Source organism: Rhinatrema bivittatum, chromosome 6 (genome assembly GCF_901001135.1).
Source record: "Rhinatrema bivittatum chromosome 6, aRhiBiv1.1, whole genome shotgun sequence".
NCBI classification, from domain to species: Eukaryota; Metazoa; Chordata; class Amphibia; order Gymnophiona; family Rhinatrematidae; genus Rhinatrema; species Rhinatrema bivittatum.
This window is the reverse complement of record NC_042620.1, coordinates 64,914,305-64,933,178: the sequence shown is the minus strand read 5'-3', so window position 1 is coordinate 64,933,178 and position 18,874 is coordinate 64,914,305. Positions and strand designations below refer to the sequence as shown.

Below are 18,874 nucleotides of genomic sequence, written 5' to 3'. Positions count from 1 at the left end.
TCAGCCAGTCACAGGCAGTCCACTCAGCTCTTTGTGTCCTTCAATACTAATAGGCTGGGAATGGCAGTAGGTAAACAGACTTTGTGTAAATGACTGGCGGATTGCATCGCCTTCTATGCAGAAGCAGGCCTTCAGCTGACAGGCTGCATCAAACTCACTCTGTGCGGGCCATGGCAACATTGGTGGCTCATGTCCATTGTCCACCAGGAAATACTGCCTGAACTTCAGCAGGGTCCCAGAGACCGCTCCCCCATGTCCATCGTGGGGTTTGCCCACCCATCAGGTCACCCTTCAGTCGGAACTTTCCGCACTTCTAGCAGCGAGCACAGTAGAACCGGTCCCCTGCGAGCAGCGGGGCCACGGCTTCTGCTCGAGGTACTTCCTCATTCCGAAGAGGAACAGCGGCTCAGGGTGTTAAACAGGTTTCTCATAAGATAAAAATTCAAAATGGTCTCTCTGGGCACACTGATCCCACTCCTCCCTCGACTTAAAGGAGTCTTACGCCCATATTGCAATTGTCCCCAACCACAGGAAGTACCTCCGCTCTCTGGTGGGGATGGCACATTTTCAGTACAAAGTGCTGCCCTTTGGGCTGGCATCAGCCCCATGCATCTTCACCAAATGCTTGGTGGTGGTGGCTGCCTACCTTGGGCGTTGCTCAGTCCATGTCTTTCCATACCTGGACGATTGGCTAATCCAGAGCAACTCCTGCTCCAGGTCCTTGAACATACTGGCCCTGACGGTTCAGACCTTGCAGACATTGAGATTTGTCATCAACTTCCCCAAGTCAGATCTCTGTCTGTCTCCACGGCTAGACTTCATAGGCGCCAGATTGGACACGACACAAACAAAGGCTTGCCTGCTCAAGGACCGGGCGGTCGCCCTCTCCTCACTGGCCGCCCTCATTCACAACAGCAAGAGGGTGCCAGCCCACCTACTGCTTCGCCTGCTGGACCACATGGCAGCCTCCATCCACTTGACCCCCTTGGCCCGCCTCCGCATGAGGAACCCTCAGTGGGTCTTGCGGTCCCAGTGGCGGCAGGCATCCCAGGATTTGGAGGCTCCAGTTACGGTCACGGACCCTTTCCGCCTCTCCCTGATCTGGTGGGAAGCCCTCCCCAATTTGGAAACTGGGCTCCCGTTTCAGCCTGCGACATCCCAGATGACCCTCACCACCGATGTTTCACCTCAGGGGTGGGGGGCCCACATGGACGGCCTGCACATTCAGGGCCTCTGGACTGTGGCTGAAGCTCACTGCCAGATAAACGTCCTGGAGCTTCGGGCGATCCAGTATGCCTTGTGGGCCTTCCAGGACAGGCTGTGCTCCAAGGTCATCCTTATCAGGACAGACAACCAGGTGGCGATGTGGTACATCAACAAGCAGGGCACCACGGGCTCATTCCTCCTCTGTCAGTAAAGATTGCAGGTCTGGAATTGGGCCCTTTCCAGAGGGATGTATCTACAGGCCTCCTACCTGCCGGGTCACCTAAACACGCTGGCGGACCGCCTCAGCCAGTCCTTCCAGCCACACGAGTGGTCCCTGAACTCTATGGTGGCAGCCGACTTGTTCCATCGCTGGGGCACGCTGAATATGGACTTGTTCGCTTTCCCCCACAATCAGAAGGTGAGCAGATGGTGCTCCCTGATTCCAGCCATCTGGCCTATGATGCCTTCTCCCTTCACTGGGGGCAGGGTCTCAGATACGCATAACCCCTTATCCCGCTTCTCTCGAGGACTCTGACAAAACTGCAATAGGTCGGGGGGGGGGGGGGCATGATCCTGATGTCACCCTCTTGGGCAAGGCAGGTGTGGTTCCCTCTCCTCCAGAACCTGTCAGTGACTGCACCTGTCCTGCTGGGGATGGCTCCAGACCTCATATCACAGAACCAGGGCACCTTGCGCCATCTGAATTTCTGGGCCTTGGCCCTCATGGCGTGGATGTTGAGCGCATGATCCTCCAGCCTTTGCAGCTCGCGGATGGTGTCTCCAGTGTCCTGAATGAGTCCTGGAAACCTTCAACCCGGAAGTCTTACAGCTCGAAGTGGAAACATTTTTCTGTATGGTGCTATGGTCATGGACTGGACCCAGTCTCCTGTTCACTCCCCCGCCTGCTGGATTACCTCTGGCATCTGTCCAAGTCTGGCCTCCATACCAGCTCAGTCCGCGTACACCTCAGCGCCCTCAAAGCCCACCACCAGGCGTGTCGCCGCTGCGCTTGTTTCTGTCCAGCCTCTTGTCGGTAGCTTAATACGGGGCCTCGTTCAGCTGAAGCCCCCGCTTTGACCACTAGTGACCCCATGGGATCTCAACGTGGTCCTGGCAAGGTTAATGCAGCATCCATTCGAGCCTCTCAAGTCCTGTGACCTGAAGTTCCTCACCTGGAAGGTCATGTTCCTGGTGGCGATCACTTCCACTCGCAGGGTCAGTGAGATCCAGGCCCTGGTCACGTACGCTTCCTACCCGAAGTTCTTCCATGATCATGTGGTGCTGCGTACACATCCAAAATTTCTGCCTAAGGTGGTGACTGCTTTCCACATCAACCAGTCCATCATTCTTCCCACGTTCTTCCCTCTGCCTCATTCCCACCCGGGGGAATGTGCTCTCCATACCCTGGACTGTAAGCGGGTGCTCACTTTCTGCTTGGATCGTACAGCAGCCTACAGGCAAGTCCACCCAGCTCTTCGTATCGTTTGACCAGAATAGACTGGAAGCAGCAGTGGGGAAGCAAACTTTGTCAAACTGGCTAGAGGATTGCATTGCCTTCTGCTATGAGCAGGCAGACCTTCAGCTGGCTGGCAGGTGAAAGCTCACTCTGTGCAGGCTATGGCGGCATCAGTGGCTCATCTGCATGCGGTCCTTGTTGCTGAAATTTGCAGAGCCACGACCTGGAGTTCTCTCCACACGTTCACTGCTCACTACTGCCTTGACAGGGATAGTTGCCAGGACAGCGCCTTTGGCCAGTCTGTCCTGCGCAATCTATTCCAGTCCTGAATCCAACTATCTCCCATTGTGCTATCTGTGGGACCAGACCACCCTCTGTTTTACTCCACAGTTGTGTTGTGCCCATTGGCATCTTGTTTGGCTACTGTGGGTCTCTCTGGTCGAATGGGGCAATCTGGAGCTCTGTAATCACCCACATGTGAGGACTACCATGCTGCTTGTCCTAGGAGAAAGCGCAGTTGCTTACCTGTAACAGGTGTTCTCCTAGGACAGCAGGATGTTAGTCCTCAGGAATCCCGCCCGACTCCCCACAATGTTGGGTTTACCTTCGGTTTGTGGTGTTATTTTTCTCGCTTGTATTTTTTGCTATATTACGAGACTGAAGGGAGACCTCAAGTGGACGCGCGGATACTAGCAGGCTGGGCATGCTCAGTCTGCCAGTCACCTTTTATTTCTTGCACTCTTTCTCTACATCCTAGTGCTCTTCACTGTCTTTTCACACTGTTTAGCATTTCATTCTATAATGCAAAATAATTTGCTTTTAATACATTTGTGAGGTCCATTGCAAAATGGACCTGAATCATCCTGAAAGATCATGTACAACAGCTTTGGATTACTATTATGGTGAACCAATAAAATAAATCACAGCCTACAAAGAACCAGATTTCTGCAGAATTAGTATGGCTTCTAGAACTCTGCATCAGAGGTAGTCATCACCCAACTCCCATAATGTACTCCTTCTCTGGGTTTCTGTATTCCAGATGCATGACACCTATAGAATAGGATCTAAAGGGAGTGTGAGTGTCATGTTGGATTTAATTAGAATCTCTATAAATATTGTGTTTTAGCCGAAGTATTATATAGTCAGGGAACTTTGTTTTCAGTTTTTATTTTAGCTTACCCAGAAATATATCAGTATTTATTATAAGAACATAAATGATTTATCTGAAAGAAAAAGGAGTCTTATTTTTCTACTGATTTCTTCTGTTTTTGTTCCTGTAACAAACACTGATAAATCCCTGGATAAAATAAAATAAAAACTGAAAATGAAGATTCCTATATATTGTATGCTGAAAATTTGGCAACCAGCAGGTCAACTGAAATAACAGTATTGATAAGTGAATTTTTAAATAATAGAGGTGTTTTGTTTTATTTTTAGAACATGAAGATTTGAAAAACTTACATCTTAAATGAGTGTTCTCATAATTGAAGCTTTTTATGGAGGTTCTCACAAGCAGCTGGTAGATCTTCTGCAAGAAGAAATTGAAGGATGCATTATACACACCCTTCCTGCAAAGAAATGGCACTGGAAAGCACGTACTGCTGCAATTTACTTCATGCAAACCATTCCAGCTAATGACAATTACAGGTAGCATGTTACAGAAGATAAAGTCTGTACTCTAGGATTATACCATCTAAAATGTCCATTAAAAATGACATTTTGAATTGGCCTATGTGCAGATCCCCTGTCCGTTACTTCCCTCCCTCATGGCTCCTTCCTTGCTTCTTCCCAACTCCATGGCCTCTTTCAGCTCTTCTTCTTTCTATCCCTTCATGACTCCTACTGTGTTTTTAGGGTTTAGTGTCAACAGTATGAAGAATCTTACTATAACACACACACACACACACACACTTACACACTTATACACTTACACTTACAAAAAGGAATGCAGAATACAATGATATATTGCCTCTTTATCAATCCATGATGCATGCAGAGGCATGGATTTGGACTGCAAAACGTTGGATCTGGGGGGTGATCATATCTGATGATCTTAATATGGCCAAACGTAGATAGGTGACATGGCAAAAGTCAGAAAGATACTTGGGTGCATTGGGAGAGGAATAGTCAGCAGAAAAAAAGAGGTGGTATTGCCCTGTTTAAATCCCTGGTGAGAACTCGTTTGGAATATTTTGTAAAATTCTGCAGACCACAGCTTCAAAAAGGTATAAACCAGATGAAGTTGGGCCAAAGAATGGCTACTAAAATGAGCAGTGGTTTTTGGTGGAAAGCAAATGGGGACAAAGATCTAAACATGTATACCCTAGAAGAAAAGCTGGATAGGGGAGATACGATAAGAGGCATTTAAATACCTCCAAGACATCAATGGGCAGGAGTCAGGCCCCTTTTAATGAAAAGGAGGTTTTGAAACAAGGGATCATGGGAAGAAGTTAAAAAGAGGTAGGATCAGGAATAATGTAAGGAAATAGTTCTTTATAGAGAGGATGGTGGCTGCATGGAACAGCCTTCCCGTGGAGGTGATGTAGACTAGGACAGCACTTGAATTCATGAAAGCATGGGATAAACACAGGGGATCTCTGAAGGAGTTGCATAGATTGTAGAGGTGTGTAGTTGGTATGGATGGGCTAACATGATAGATTGTATGGAATTTTTTTCTGCCATCAGATTTCTATGTAGGTTAGGGCTGTTCACTTGGAAAAGAGATGGCTGAGAGTGGACATGATAGAAGCTTATAAAGTCATGAGCGGTGTGGCATGCGTAAATAAAGGATGTTTATTTTCCCTTTCAAATAATGCTAAAACAAGGGGACAGTCCATGAAACTAACACTCTGCAGTTTTAAATCAAATATAAGAATGTACTTTTTTACTGAACATTCATGCAAACTGTTGCTGGAGGACATGGTCAAAGCAATTAGCATAGTGAAGTTTAATAGAGGAAAAGTCCATAAAATATTAACCAGACAGACTTGGGAAAGCCATTGCTATCCCTGGGAGTGAGTAACTTGAAATAGATCTATTTTTTGGGATCTGCCAGATACTTGTGATCTGAACTGGCCACTGTTGGAGATAGGATGCAGGCCTCTGTGGACTTTGGTCTGACCTAGCATGGCATTTCTTATGTACTTAGTTCTTATAAATGGATATGCATCAAATTCTTCATTGCGTTCATTTGTGCCAAAGACCAAAATAATTTTTGAAGAATTTGTGCCTGAGAAAACTGTAAAAGTATGCAAATTGTATTCTGTATGACAGTCATATTCTCTAACACATCACAATATTAACTTTGTTCCTTGAAGGTCAGCATCACAAGACATCCTGCACTAAGCCATATTAAACTAATCAGACATCACTCACAGACACATGCCCCATTAGTTTAACTTAAAATTACATTGACCCAAGATAACTTAATTGTAATTCATCAAATTACCTACATTAAAAATGCCAGTGCCATGAAGACCCTTCCAAAATGAATAATGCAAGTGAAGTAAGAGAACTGGATTCTAGAATATTTGTGTATTTGGAATCATAGTTTTTAGGGGAATGTTCTTTGAAATGAATGTATTGCTTGTCAGTCAACATAAGGGACTGATTTATGAAACAAAACGTTTTTTGCACATAAACATAAAATGGGAGACAATGCTTATGAGTCAGGCCTTAAGTGTGTGGTGAGGGAGGTCTGACTTAGTGGTTAATTCATTGGCTTAGACAGATCGCTGTGGAACTGCAAAAGCATCCTGTGATACAGGGAGCAAAGTACTTGTGTGGTCATGGGTGGATCAAAGACAAAGGAGTAAATACATAGGTATTCCGGATCCTTTGGAATGTATTTAAACATCTATTTGAAAACATATGTTTTTTTGTTTGTTTTTCCCTTGAAAAATCTCTCCTTACTTTTCCATCTTATTTGCCTTATCACAAAGCTACAAGCTTTAATTTACAGTAACTAAACTCTGTACCCTTTTGCAGCCATCACATCCAAGTATATTCCATTTTTTCCCCTTCTTTCATCGTCCTCACTTATGACTGTCACCTTTGGCCAAAAGTATGGGTTAAGAAGCCTTAATAGATTGAAAGGTGTTAAAAGAAACCTTACTCGTCTAGATTAATCTCTAATTTCCGGTTTGAAAGCTGCAGGAATTTTGTAGTGTAGGCTACTTCATTTTGGTATTTGAATGCTTTTAAGATGATATAACTGGATTGTAACTGCGCTGAACTGAAATTGTGTGCTAAAAGCTGTGTACAAAATATGTTTTTATACATTGAAATAACATTGAAAGGCATGTGAATCGGTGGCAGACCACAGTTTCCCTTCTTCCAAACATCCTCTTTTCCCTGATTTGAGCCTATAAAATACAATATCAAGGAATTCTAAGATTCAAATGGCTGTGCTAAATTCTGTGCTAAAATTACTTACATTTAACATTTTACAAAGTTTTGATGAAAACTTTTTATATTTGGTATAATTGCTAATTCTATATCCAAACTATATCACTAACAAATATGTCTGAAATAACTACAGAGATTGAGAGAATAAGAGTTTGGACAATCCATTGCTCAAAAAACACAAACATAGAATGTTGAAGAGTGCTAGAGATTACATTATCACCACACAGTCATTATGAACGTGCATTTTTCCGAGGACAAGCAGGATGGTTATCCTCACACATGGGCAACATCATCAGATGGCACCCCCAATGCGGACAAAATATGCCAAAGTTTCTAGAACTTTGACTAGGCACACTGAGCATGCCCAGCATGCCTTATACCATGCATCCACACAGGGTCCCTGTTCAGTCTCTCTTTTCCATGGAGCTATAAGCTTCGCAGTGTAATTGAGCTCACTTTGGCTGCTTTTTGCCTGTAGAAAACCTTTGCTCTTCAAGTTTTTTTGAGGTTTTCCTTCTGTCCATCACTGGGACTGTCTCAATGCCTTCCCATACTGTCCCCAGTCAGGCTTTTTGGCATTTCAGTTAAATTTCCTTTCATGGGCGATTTCCTACATGGTGGAGGTGCCTGCTGCCATCATTTTTGGCATACCGCCCTTTAGTTTTCGCCGATACCCCTAGTGCCCAAGGGCCATGTCTATCACTGATCCTCATGAGGTGTGCATCCTCTGCCTGTGCTCTGGGGGATGCTGCTTGTGCACCCAGATGACCCTGAAGGTACATTGGCTTTGACTTGACAAGATGGATCAGCTCTTTATGTCGAGGAAGTCCAAGCCTTCGGCATCAGCAGCATCGCCGTTGAAAGACTTTGGAGCCGCATCGATGGACACCATGCCATTGACTTCGGCGGGACCATTGGTTCTGTTGATGTCACTGGTGGATAGCGGTGCTGGAGACCAACTGTTGTAAATCTCCTCTGGGCCAGGGATGCCGAGTTCGACATCTTCGACCTCGACATCAGGGAAAGACTGGGCTGAACATCAAGGTAAGCCTAAGAAGCACCGCCACTAATCCCTGTTGATGCACGGTGCTGGGCACAGGGATGCACTGGCTTTTGCTGCAATGCTTCTGAAGCGGTCCTGTGGCGAAGAGCCCCCATCCTTTATCGTTGCCCGGGGTCTGTGAAGGTCTCCACTGGTCCTGGTGCCAGTCGCCAATTCCCCTCACAGTCTGAAGAAGATCTGGCCACTTCTCTTTCCTCCCATTTGGTGTTGGCATAGGCAATGTTCCAGGAGGAGGAGCTGGAGCACTGACTCCAGCTGGCAATGGAGTGAGCGATGCAGGTCTTTGGTTTTGTGGTACCAACAGCACAGGAGCTGGTGACGCCTGTCTTTGTACCACTTTTGGAGAAGCTCAATGTGCTCCTTGGCAATTACAGACCCAGATGACATCTGTTCCCGGGGTCTGTGCCTGGTGGGGCACTGAGGCCTCCCCCTATCGACATGGTTGTCGTGGCTGGTTCCTCTGAGGCGGAAGCTCCACCGAGGATGGCAGAGATGCCGAGGCCTGCAGCCCCATCCAGTTCTACCAGTGCCTGAACCTCTTGATGTAGGCTGAGCACCTAGGGCCCCATCCCCTGTCACATATAGTGAGGATGAGGGGGCCTCATGACCCCTGGAGGGATGATCAGAGGAAATCCTCCTCTTAGGACTCTAATGGTCTCCCATCAGTCCATTCTCTTTCAGATGAATGAAGGATGTCTCCACCTGAGGATTTAACCTTTGCAAGTTTTGTGAGGTTGATGGCGGAAGGAGGATGCCAGGCACAAAATGCTTGAGATCCTCCAGTTTGTGGAGCCTCCTAAGAAAATTGTGGCATTCTCTGTATACAAGATCCTTAAAGAGTTGCTGCTGAGGGTATGGAACAACCCCCTTACAGTGCCTCCCGTTAACAAGAAGGCAGATGGAGTCTACCTCGTCCAGAAGGCTGCCGGATTTGATAAGCGTCAGCTGCCTTATCAATCAGTGGTGGTTGAATCCGCTCTCAAGAGGTCCAATTGCTCTTGCACCCATTCCTCAGAGCCACCAGGGAAGGACTATAGAGCGATGGACACTCTTGGGAGAAAGGTATTCCAAGGCACCATGCTTATTGCCCGCATCATTACCTACCATTTCTACATGAGCCAGTACTGACGGGACATCTGGATGCAAGTGCAGGAGATGGCTGAGCAGCTGCCTTAACAGCAGCAAGACACCCTCATGTTACTGGTGCACAAGAGTCTAGAGTATACCAGTTCAACCTACAATGTTTTTGAGATGGCATTGAGAGTCTGTGCAGTAGGAATCTGCACCTCCGACTGAAGGTATAGGAAAGACTCGCTGGCATGCCATGCACTGGAGAGAATCTCTTAGGAGCTAGGATAAAGGATGCTGTGGCCCAGCTTCGGGCCCACAATGAAACCCTCCAACAAATCTCCACTAGTACTCCGGACCTGTCCTCCTCATCCTGGAGGCCGTTGAGACCAGAGCCCAGGAAGTCTTTCTTTCCCCAGAGGAAGTACTGTCCTCCACCTCATAGATCCTGTCAGCACCATCAGAGTTCGCATGGCCATTCCAGGCAACAGAGAGCTCCCATGCCTCAGCGAGATCCTCAATCATCTCTGGAATCAGGATTTTGACTGAGCTATAGGGAGAGTAAGCCAGTGGTCCCTACCCAGGACAATAATAATGGGAGATTTCAATTACCCCAATATTGACTGGGTAAATGTAACATAAGGACTTGCTAGAGACATAAAATCCATATAATTGCGATGGAGAAGGTACAGAGAAGGGCTACCAAAATGATAAGGGGAATGGAACAGCTTCCCTACGAGGAAAGACTAAAGAGGTTAGGACTTTTCAGCTTGGAGAAGAGACGATTGAGGGGGGATATGATAGAGGTGTTTAAAATCATGAGAGGTCTAGAACGGGTAGATGTGAATCGGTTATTTACTCTTTCAGATAGTAGAAAGACTAGGGGGCACTCCATGAAGTTAGCATGGGGCACATTTAAAACTAATCGGTGAAAGTTCTTTTTTACTCAACGCACAATTAAACTCTGGAATTTGTTACCAGGGGATGTGGTCAGTGCAGTTAGTATAGCTGTGTTTAAAAAAGGATTGGATAAGTTCTTGGAGGAGAAGTCCATTACCTGCTATTAAGTTCACTTAGAGAATAGCCACTGCCATTAGCAACAGTAACATGGAATAGACTTAGTTTTTGGGTACTTGCCAGGTGCTTATGACCTGGATTGGCCACTGTTGGAAACAGGATGCTGGGCTTGATGGACCCTTGGTCTGACCCAGTATGGCATGTTCTTATGTTCTTATGTTCTTATGTTCTTATGTTCCTGGATGTAAAAAATGATTGCTTTATGGAGCAATTGGTTCAGGAACCAACAAGAGAGGGAGCTATTTTAGATATAATTCTTAGTGGAATGCAGGATTTGGTGAGAGAGGTAAGGGTGGTGGGGCCACTTGGCAACAGTGATCATAACATGATCAAATTTAAAGTAATAACTGGAAGGGGGACAGTAAGTAAATCTGCAGCTCTAACACTAAACTTTCAAAAGGGAAACTTTGATAAAATGAGGAAATTAGTTAGAAAAAAGCTGAAAGGTACAGCTGTAAAGGTTAAATGTGTTCAACAGGCTTGGACATTGTTTAAAAATACAATCTTAGAGGCGCAGTCCATATGTATTCCACGCATTAAGAAAGGTGGAAGGAAGGCAAAACGATTACCATCATGGTTAAAAGGTGAAATGAAAGAGGCTATTTTAGCCAAAAAAAATCCTTCAAAAATTGGAAGAAGGATCCATCTGAAGAAAATAGGATAAAACATAAGCATTGTCAAGTTAAGTATAAAACATTGATAAGACAGGTGAAGAGAGAATTTGAAATGAAGTTGGCAATAGAGACAAAAACTCATAATAAAAACTTTTTAAAATATATCCAAAGCAAGAAACCTGTGAGGGAGTCGGTTGGACCATTAGATGACCGAGGGGTTAAAGGGGCTCTTAGGGAAGATAAGGCCATTGCAGAAAGACTAAATGAATTCTTTGCTTCTGTGTTTACTAATGAGGATTTTGGGGAGATACCAGTTCCGGAGATGGTTTTCAGGGGTGATGAGTCAGATGAACTGAACGAAATCACTGTGAACCTGGAAGATGTAGTAGGCCAGATTGACAAACTAAGGAGTAGCAAATCACCTGGACCGGATGGTATGCATCCTAGGGTACTGAAGGAACTCAAAAATGAAATTTCTGATCTATTAGTTAAAATTTGTAACCTATCATTAAAATCAACCATTGTACCTGAAGACTAGAGGGTGGCCAATGTAACCCCAATATTTAAAAAAGGCTCCAGGGGTGATCCGGGTAACTGTAGACCAGTGAGCCTAACTTCAGTGCTGGGAAAAATAGTGGAAACTATTCTCAAGATCAAAATCGTAGAGCATATAGAAAGATATGATTTAATGGAACACAGTCAACACAGATTTACTCAAGGGAAGTCTTGCCTAACAAATCTGCATCATTTATTTGAAGGGGTTAATAAACATGTGGATAAAGGTGAACCAGTAGATGTAGTGCATTTGGATTTTCAGAAGGTGTTTGACAAAGTCCCCCATGAGAGGCTTCTACGAAAACTAAAAAGTCATGGGATAGGAGGCGATGTCCTTTCGTGGATTACAAACTGGTTAAAAGACAGGAAACAGACAGTAGGATTAAATGGTCAATTTTTTCAGTGGAAAAGGGTAAACAGTTGCACCTGTGACCCGAAGTACCTGACCTGGAAGGTCAACCACTCCAGCCACAGTTTAGACATTAGTTCTCAGCCTCTATTTTTTGCTATCCTTTTATTCCCAGGCTACTCTAGCCCCCAAGTTCTATCTCTCTGTTATATGTAACTGCGCCTCGGCCTTCCTGTTATTTGGTTATGTTAGTTAGTCCCTAAGTTCCATGTAAACCGGTCTGATATGAATCTTGTCATGAAGTTCGGTATAGAAAAATGTTAAATAAATTAATAAATATTTTTAGTGGCAGTCACTTCAACGAGCAGTGTCAGCAGCACCAGGCCTTAGTGACTTATACACATTACATAAAGTTTGATCATGACAGGGTGGTCTTACATATACATCCTAAGTTCCTGCCTAAGGTGGAGACAAATTTCTATCTTAACCAGTCAATAGTCATGCCAATATTCTTTTCCAGACCCCATTTGCACTAAGGCGAAGGAACACTGTACAGTTTGGACTACAAGCGAGCCTTAGCCTTCTATATGGAGTGGACATAAGCCCCTAGGCAGTCCACTCAACTTTTTGTTTTGTTTGATAAGAATAGGTTGGGCATAGCCGTTGCCAAACAGACAATATCCAACTGGCTTGCATATTGCAATTCCTTCTAATATACCCAGGCAGGACTGCATCTTGGGGGTTATGTCAAGGCTTATTCTTTCACAGTCATGGCAGCGTCAGTGGCCCACTTGTGAACAGTTCCTGTGGAGGAGTTCTGCAAGGCTGTGATATTGGAGTTCTCTCCACACATTCACATCACATTACTTTCTCAATAGGAATGGCTGATGCAACAGAAAGTTCAGCCAATCTGTCCTTCAGAACCAGTTTGATATGTAGAACTCCTCTCCCATTCTAGGGCCTGTTTTTTTAATTCAGGCTGTCCCCTCCTCTGTTACCAACAGCACCAGTGTTATTGTGTCCATTGGCACATGGTTAGGTGTCTGTTGGTCCCTTTTTATGTGTTGGGGAACAGCATGAAGCTAGGGATTTACCCATTTGTGGGGACTACCATCCTGCTTGTCCTCCGAGAAAGCAGAGTTGCTTACCTGTTATAGGTGTTCTCCGAGTACAGCAGGAAGTTAATCCTCATGAAGCACACCTGCCACCCCACAGAGTTGGGTTTCTATTTTTTATTTTATATAATTCTATGTTATGAGACTAAAGAGGGACCCTGTATAGGGCAGGCTGGGCATGCTCATGGTGTTTAGTCAAGGTTTCTAGAAACTTTGACATTTTTCTGCATCAGGCTCAATCTGATGATGTCATCCATGTGTGAGGACTAATATCCTGCTGTCCTTGGAGAATACCTGTTACAGGTAAGCAAATCTGCTTTTTGCCTGGCACAGACGTCAGACTCACTAGTCTGTAGTTTCCTGGATCACCCCTTGATCCCTTTTTAGAAATTGGCATTACTTTGGCAACCCTCCAGTCTTCCGGTACTCTAGATGATGATACTAATAGTTTACAAATTTCCAGTAGCGGATACGTAATTTCATTTCTCAGTTCTTTCAGCACTCTGGGATACATACCATGTGATTTGCTACTCTTTAGTTTGTCAATTTGCCCTAGTACATCTTCCAGGTTCACTGAGATATGTTTCAGTTCTTCTGAATCATCATCTTTGAATATCATTTCTGGTATGTGTGTATTGCTTACATCTTCTTCTATGAATACCGAAGCAATGAAATCATTTAGTCTCTCTACTATGGCAAACATATGAGGTGGGATGTGATAGTGGTCTATAAAATCATGAGTGGACTAGAATGGGTAAATGTGAATCAGTTGTCTTCTCTTTCAAATAAATCAAAATCTAGGGGACACGCTATGAAGTTAGTAAGTAGCATATTTAAAACAAATTAGATAAAAGTCTTTTTCATTCAGTGGACAATTAAGCTCTGGGATTCATTGCTGGAGAATGTGGTAAAGGAAGCTAGCGTAGCCTCGTTTAAAAAAAGGTTTGGTCACGTTCTTTGAGGAGTAGCCCATAAACTGTTATTAACCAGATAGACTTGGGAAAAGGGACTACTTAATTACGCATGAGCATTAGCAGCATGAGATCTGTCTACTGTTATGGAACCTGCCACGCATTTGTGGCCTGGATTGGTCACTGCTGGAAATAGAATACTGAGCTAGATGTACCCTTGGTCTGACCCAATATGGCAATTCATATGTTCTTATGGATTACATTCAGATACATTCCGTGTGGATTATTGATGGAAAGGGAAGGAGGGCTCCTCCACTGTCCAGTGAAGCTGATAAAAGGGATCGTAATAGAATATAATGTAGAAAATACCTGACTATTGCCAATGGTGGCTCAAAATATAGCAGCTGTCCTCCCATCTTAAATGTGCAAGAGAAATAGTGAATCAGGTTCTAATAGAACTGGAAGTCCATCAGTTGGAGCTTGCTCAGTCTTAAAATCTATATGTAGTATAAAGTATGTGAGGGTTGTCAAACAGAGTAGTTTATAGAACCTGCACAGGCTTTAGTCAAATAGAAATGAGGGGTACAAGCTTTTAGGGGATACTTGTGATTTCGTTTTCATATCTGAAACATAAATTACTGTTTTCTTTTTGTTAAAACAAGGTAGGTTTTATTATATTTTTCTGGAATTTATTTAGCATTATTGTGTCTTTACATAAAATACTCTGGATAAGGGATCTATATAAAGGCCAAAATAAAAGCTGTGGATCAATAACTTTTCATAAATATTTTGTACAATGTTTGAAGAAATGAAAATTTACTAATATAATTGCTAAAATTAAATAGTAGAATAATGTACTTTTTGCTTATAGAATATTTTATACTTTGGAATAGCTTTCTTTAATGGTATAAAATAACTTGAGCATAAGATCATCTACAATATTATACATTAAACTTCAATGCTAGCAGTAAAAATATGCTGTTTATATAGTAACAAATAAATGACAGTAGAAAAAGACACAAATGGCCCATCCAGTCTGCCCAACAAGATATTTTAGGTTTGTAAGTGCTGCTCTGTGCAGGTTACCCCCACACCTTCTGTTTAGGTTTGTAACTGCCTCTCTACTCATATTATTTACTGTATTTGTTTATTGTAAAATATTTAAATTACACACTAGACAAAGTTCAAGGTGGGTCACATAAATACAGTCATAAAACCATAAAAAAATTTAAAAGAAACAAAAAACAGATGTATCAACAGATCCCTATGTGATAAGTTGCTGAGAGAAACCTAGTCTTTTTTAAACCTCGTCATCATACAAACCATATAATTGTTGTAACTGGGGCTGGTAACTTTTAAACAGCCACGTGGGTGCACATGTAGATGCATTTGCTGGCTTGCTCCAAAGGACACAACCATTTTATAACATATTCGCATATATAATCGTGCATGGTATAAACTAGGCTGAATGCGTGTACCTGTGGGCACAAGTCTATATGGACGCACACGTGCATGCAAATGCGGCCTGTACAGTGTAAGTGGGGGGAATTTTATAAGGAATGCACACAAATGCAATTACCAGTTCCCCAGTTCATCCCAGTTTACCCAGGTAATGGATAGGACTCTCTAACCCCCTAGTTAAATAGCCTCTCTTTTATCCTGTGAGCACCAAACTTTAAAATCCCGCTGACCTGCCTATTTTTGTTATTTTATTTTATTACTTGCACGCCATCCATAGCAGTTGTAAAGTTATGTGGCAGGGGACCCTGGTGTGTTCTTGTTAAAGTCTCGGAATGCCCGTGCCCCACCCAGACAATGCCCACGCCCGTCCCTTTTTTCCAACTTCTCATTTGTGTGTGTACCGGCAGATATGCATGTATGCGAGCGCTTTTTAAATTCTGCGCAGCATGCATTGACCCAACTTCTGCGCATATCTCCCAGCTTTGGCGTGCGTAGGGCTTTTAAAATTCACCTTTTAGTATGCGACACTTCTATGACAAGGATGCTCCAACTAAACATTGACTGTAATAGGAATATCTTAAAGAGCTTTCTAAAGGTCTTAGCACAATTGACTGTGTAGTTTTTCAGTAAGGCTGTTTCCAAAAATTGGAGAAAAATAGGTAAGCTTGATGCAACAATGCTCATCTTTTACTTTGCTATTTGTCAATCAAAATAAGATAATGTTGTCGTAATTTTAACCATTGGTTAAGTTACATAAGCAAGCTTGTCTTTCAAAGGTTCATTACTATTTTTTATTGGAAAGCTGACTATGACACCCTATCGGCTAGAATCATATCTACAGTATACATACCATCTCTTATGATAATCTAATTCTACTTTTCCTTAAATTAACAATTTCTCTCCATCACTCTGACACATTTATTCAGTCATATGTAACACATTCACACTTGGATTCAACACACAGGCAAACCCATTCTCTATCAAAATCTCATATACTGAGAAATACTGGAGAGTCTAAGGAAGATGTGCATTCTTAATTTTTCAGCTAGTATAAATCAGCACCTAGGCATTACATACATTTTAAACTAAGCATAAGAACATAAGAAATTGCCATGCTGGGTCACATCAAGGGTCCATCAAACCCAGCATCCTGTTTCCAACAGAGGCCAAACCAGGCCACAAGAACCTGGCAAGTACCCAAACACTAAGAAGATCCCATGCTACTGATCCCAGTAATAGCAGAGGCCATTCCCTAAGACAACTTGATTAATAGCAGTTAATGGACTTCTCCTCCAAGAACTTATCCAAACCTTTTTTAAACCTAGCTACACTAAGTGCACTAACCACATCCTCTGGCAACAAATTCCAGAGCTTAATTGTGCGTTGTGTGAAAAATAATTTTCTCCGATTAGTCTTAAATGTGCTATGTGATAACTTCATGGAGTGCCCCTTAGTCCTTCTATTATCCGAAAGTTAAATAACCAATTCACATCTACTCGTTCAAGACCTTTCATTATTTTAAAGACCTCTATCATATCTCCCCTCAGCCGTCTCTTCTCCAAGCTGAACAGCTCTAACCTCTTCAGCCTTTCCTCATAGGGGACCTGTTCCATCTCCTTTATCATTTTGGTCGCTATTCTCTGTACCTTCTCCATCGCAACTATATCTTTTTTGAGATGCGGCGACCAGAATTGTACACAGTATTCAAGGTGCGGTCTCACCATGGAGCAATACAGAGGCATTATGACATTTTCTGTTTGTTAGCCATTCCCTTCTTAATAATTCCTAACATTCTGTTTGCTTTTTTGACTGCTGCAGCACACTGAGCCGACAATTTCAAAGTATTATCCACTATGATGCCTAGATCTTTTTCCTGGGTGGTAGCTCCTAAAATGGAACCTAACATCGTGTAACTACAGCAAGGGTTATTTTTCCCTATATGCAACAATGTACACTTGTCCACATTAAATTTAATCTGCCATTTGGATGCCCAATCTTCCAGTCTCGCAAGGTACTCCTGCAACAATTCACTTGTGTTTTAACTACTCTGTTTAATTTTGTATCATCTGCAAATTTGACAACCTCACTCATATTACTTTCCAGATCATTTATAAATATATTGAAAAGCACCGGTCCAAGTAGAGATCCCTGAGGCATTCCACTGTTTACCCTTTTCCACTGAGAAAAGTGACCATTTAATCCTACTCTCTGTTTCCTGTCTTTTAACCAGTTTGTAATCTACAACAGAGTTTATTTCTCTCTGGGGGTGATTGCCCACTGGAAACATATAGATGTATGTGGAGACAGCTCTGCAAGTTCTTTTTGTTATTATTGGACACCATATAGATTATTGCTCATATTTAACTTAAAAAAGGTGGCAATATCATGACAATGAAGTCCAGGGGAAAACTGAAATGGCTTTTGCAACATTTTCATGGGTAAAGACAGCAAAACAAAACACTGTTTCTCAGTTAAAATGGTGGCTCAACCAGATTCACAATAGAGCCTATTTGGTTAGTCTCTAATGCCTGAAAGAAATGCTTAGAGGTAATCATTGCATAGCACACCACAGGAGTTAAAAGCAGATGTTGAATTTTTCAGCTCAGTTATCATTATTTCTAGGTCAGGTGGAAGAAATTGAAAATAGACTGTCTAAAATGGAAGATGCGGTTCAGGAAGAGAAACCTAATGCTTTTGCTATTTTGAAAAATATGTGAAAGAGTACAATAATTATAGAAGAAACAATTTAAAATATTCTTGTCATCCAAGAAGGCATAGAATAAGGGTGGTCAGTCAGCCTTTCCCAGTTGAGCACCACACAACCAGAATTCACAGAGACAAAGAGCCGCCATGCCTTTCATGAGTGGGCGAGAGGTGACCCCTCCCCATCCTCTTACACACAAAAAAGAAAAGGCCAGTTGTCTCTGGCACATTGACTCCCACACTCACTGTCTTAGACACAAAGAGACACGCTCACTCAGTCACATTCCCACTTAGACACATTCCCTGTCAGACACAAAGGTACTCTCGCTGACGCTGACACATATACACTCTCTCTCTCTCTTTCTCTCTGACAGAAGGACACACATTCACATTCTGCTGTTGTGCTGCTGCTCATGTGCTCACTCAGTGAGTGCCCATTGCCCCAATACCGCCATATTATGTAAAGTGCTTGCTTGCTGCCAGCCCTTTCACAGCCTGCAGCAGCCCTCTCCTTTTCCCATTCCCATATCTTCTAGGCACCCACAAGCTCTAGATGACATCCTGGTGCCACAGCCAGTGCATAAAGCTCACAAGATGCCAGTTGGCCACCCTATACTAGCAGAATACCTCACCCATGCAGTACACAGACAGATGTACTCTTTCAGAATACTGTACCCTCTTAGGACCTCTTCTTTGGCCACCTTAGATGGGCTCCATGGCAGTCCACCATATTCAGCCACCAGAGGATGGCCTCCTTTGTAGCCCCTGTCTTCAGCCACTGCAGGATGAGCTCCATGACATCCTACTATTCCTCTGCCATGGCAGCATATTGGGACCTCATCCTATGCTGCTATGGGATGGGCTCTGTGGTGGACTACCAGGTTTCTTC

At 43.4% G+C, this 18,874-nt stretch overlaps 1 protein-coding gene across 4 annotated transcripts in view; it reads left to right on the top strand.

Moving 5' to 3' along the window:
* Positions 1 to 18,874, top strand: part of GTDC1 (glycosyltransferase like domain containing 1) — a 710,677-nt gene that overhangs the window by 171,084 nt on the left and 520,719 nt on the right. For all 4 annotated transcript variants that reach the window (XM_029605412.1, XM_029605413.1, XM_029605414.1 and 1 more), the window contains one exon: positions 4,100 to 4,309. In XM_029605412.1, the coding sequence (XP_029461272.1) occupies positions 4,131 to 4,309 (179 nt within the window). In that variant the 5' untranslated portion in view covers positions 4,100 to 4,130. The remainder of the gene's footprint in view (positions 1 to 4,099; positions 4,310 to 18,874) is intronic.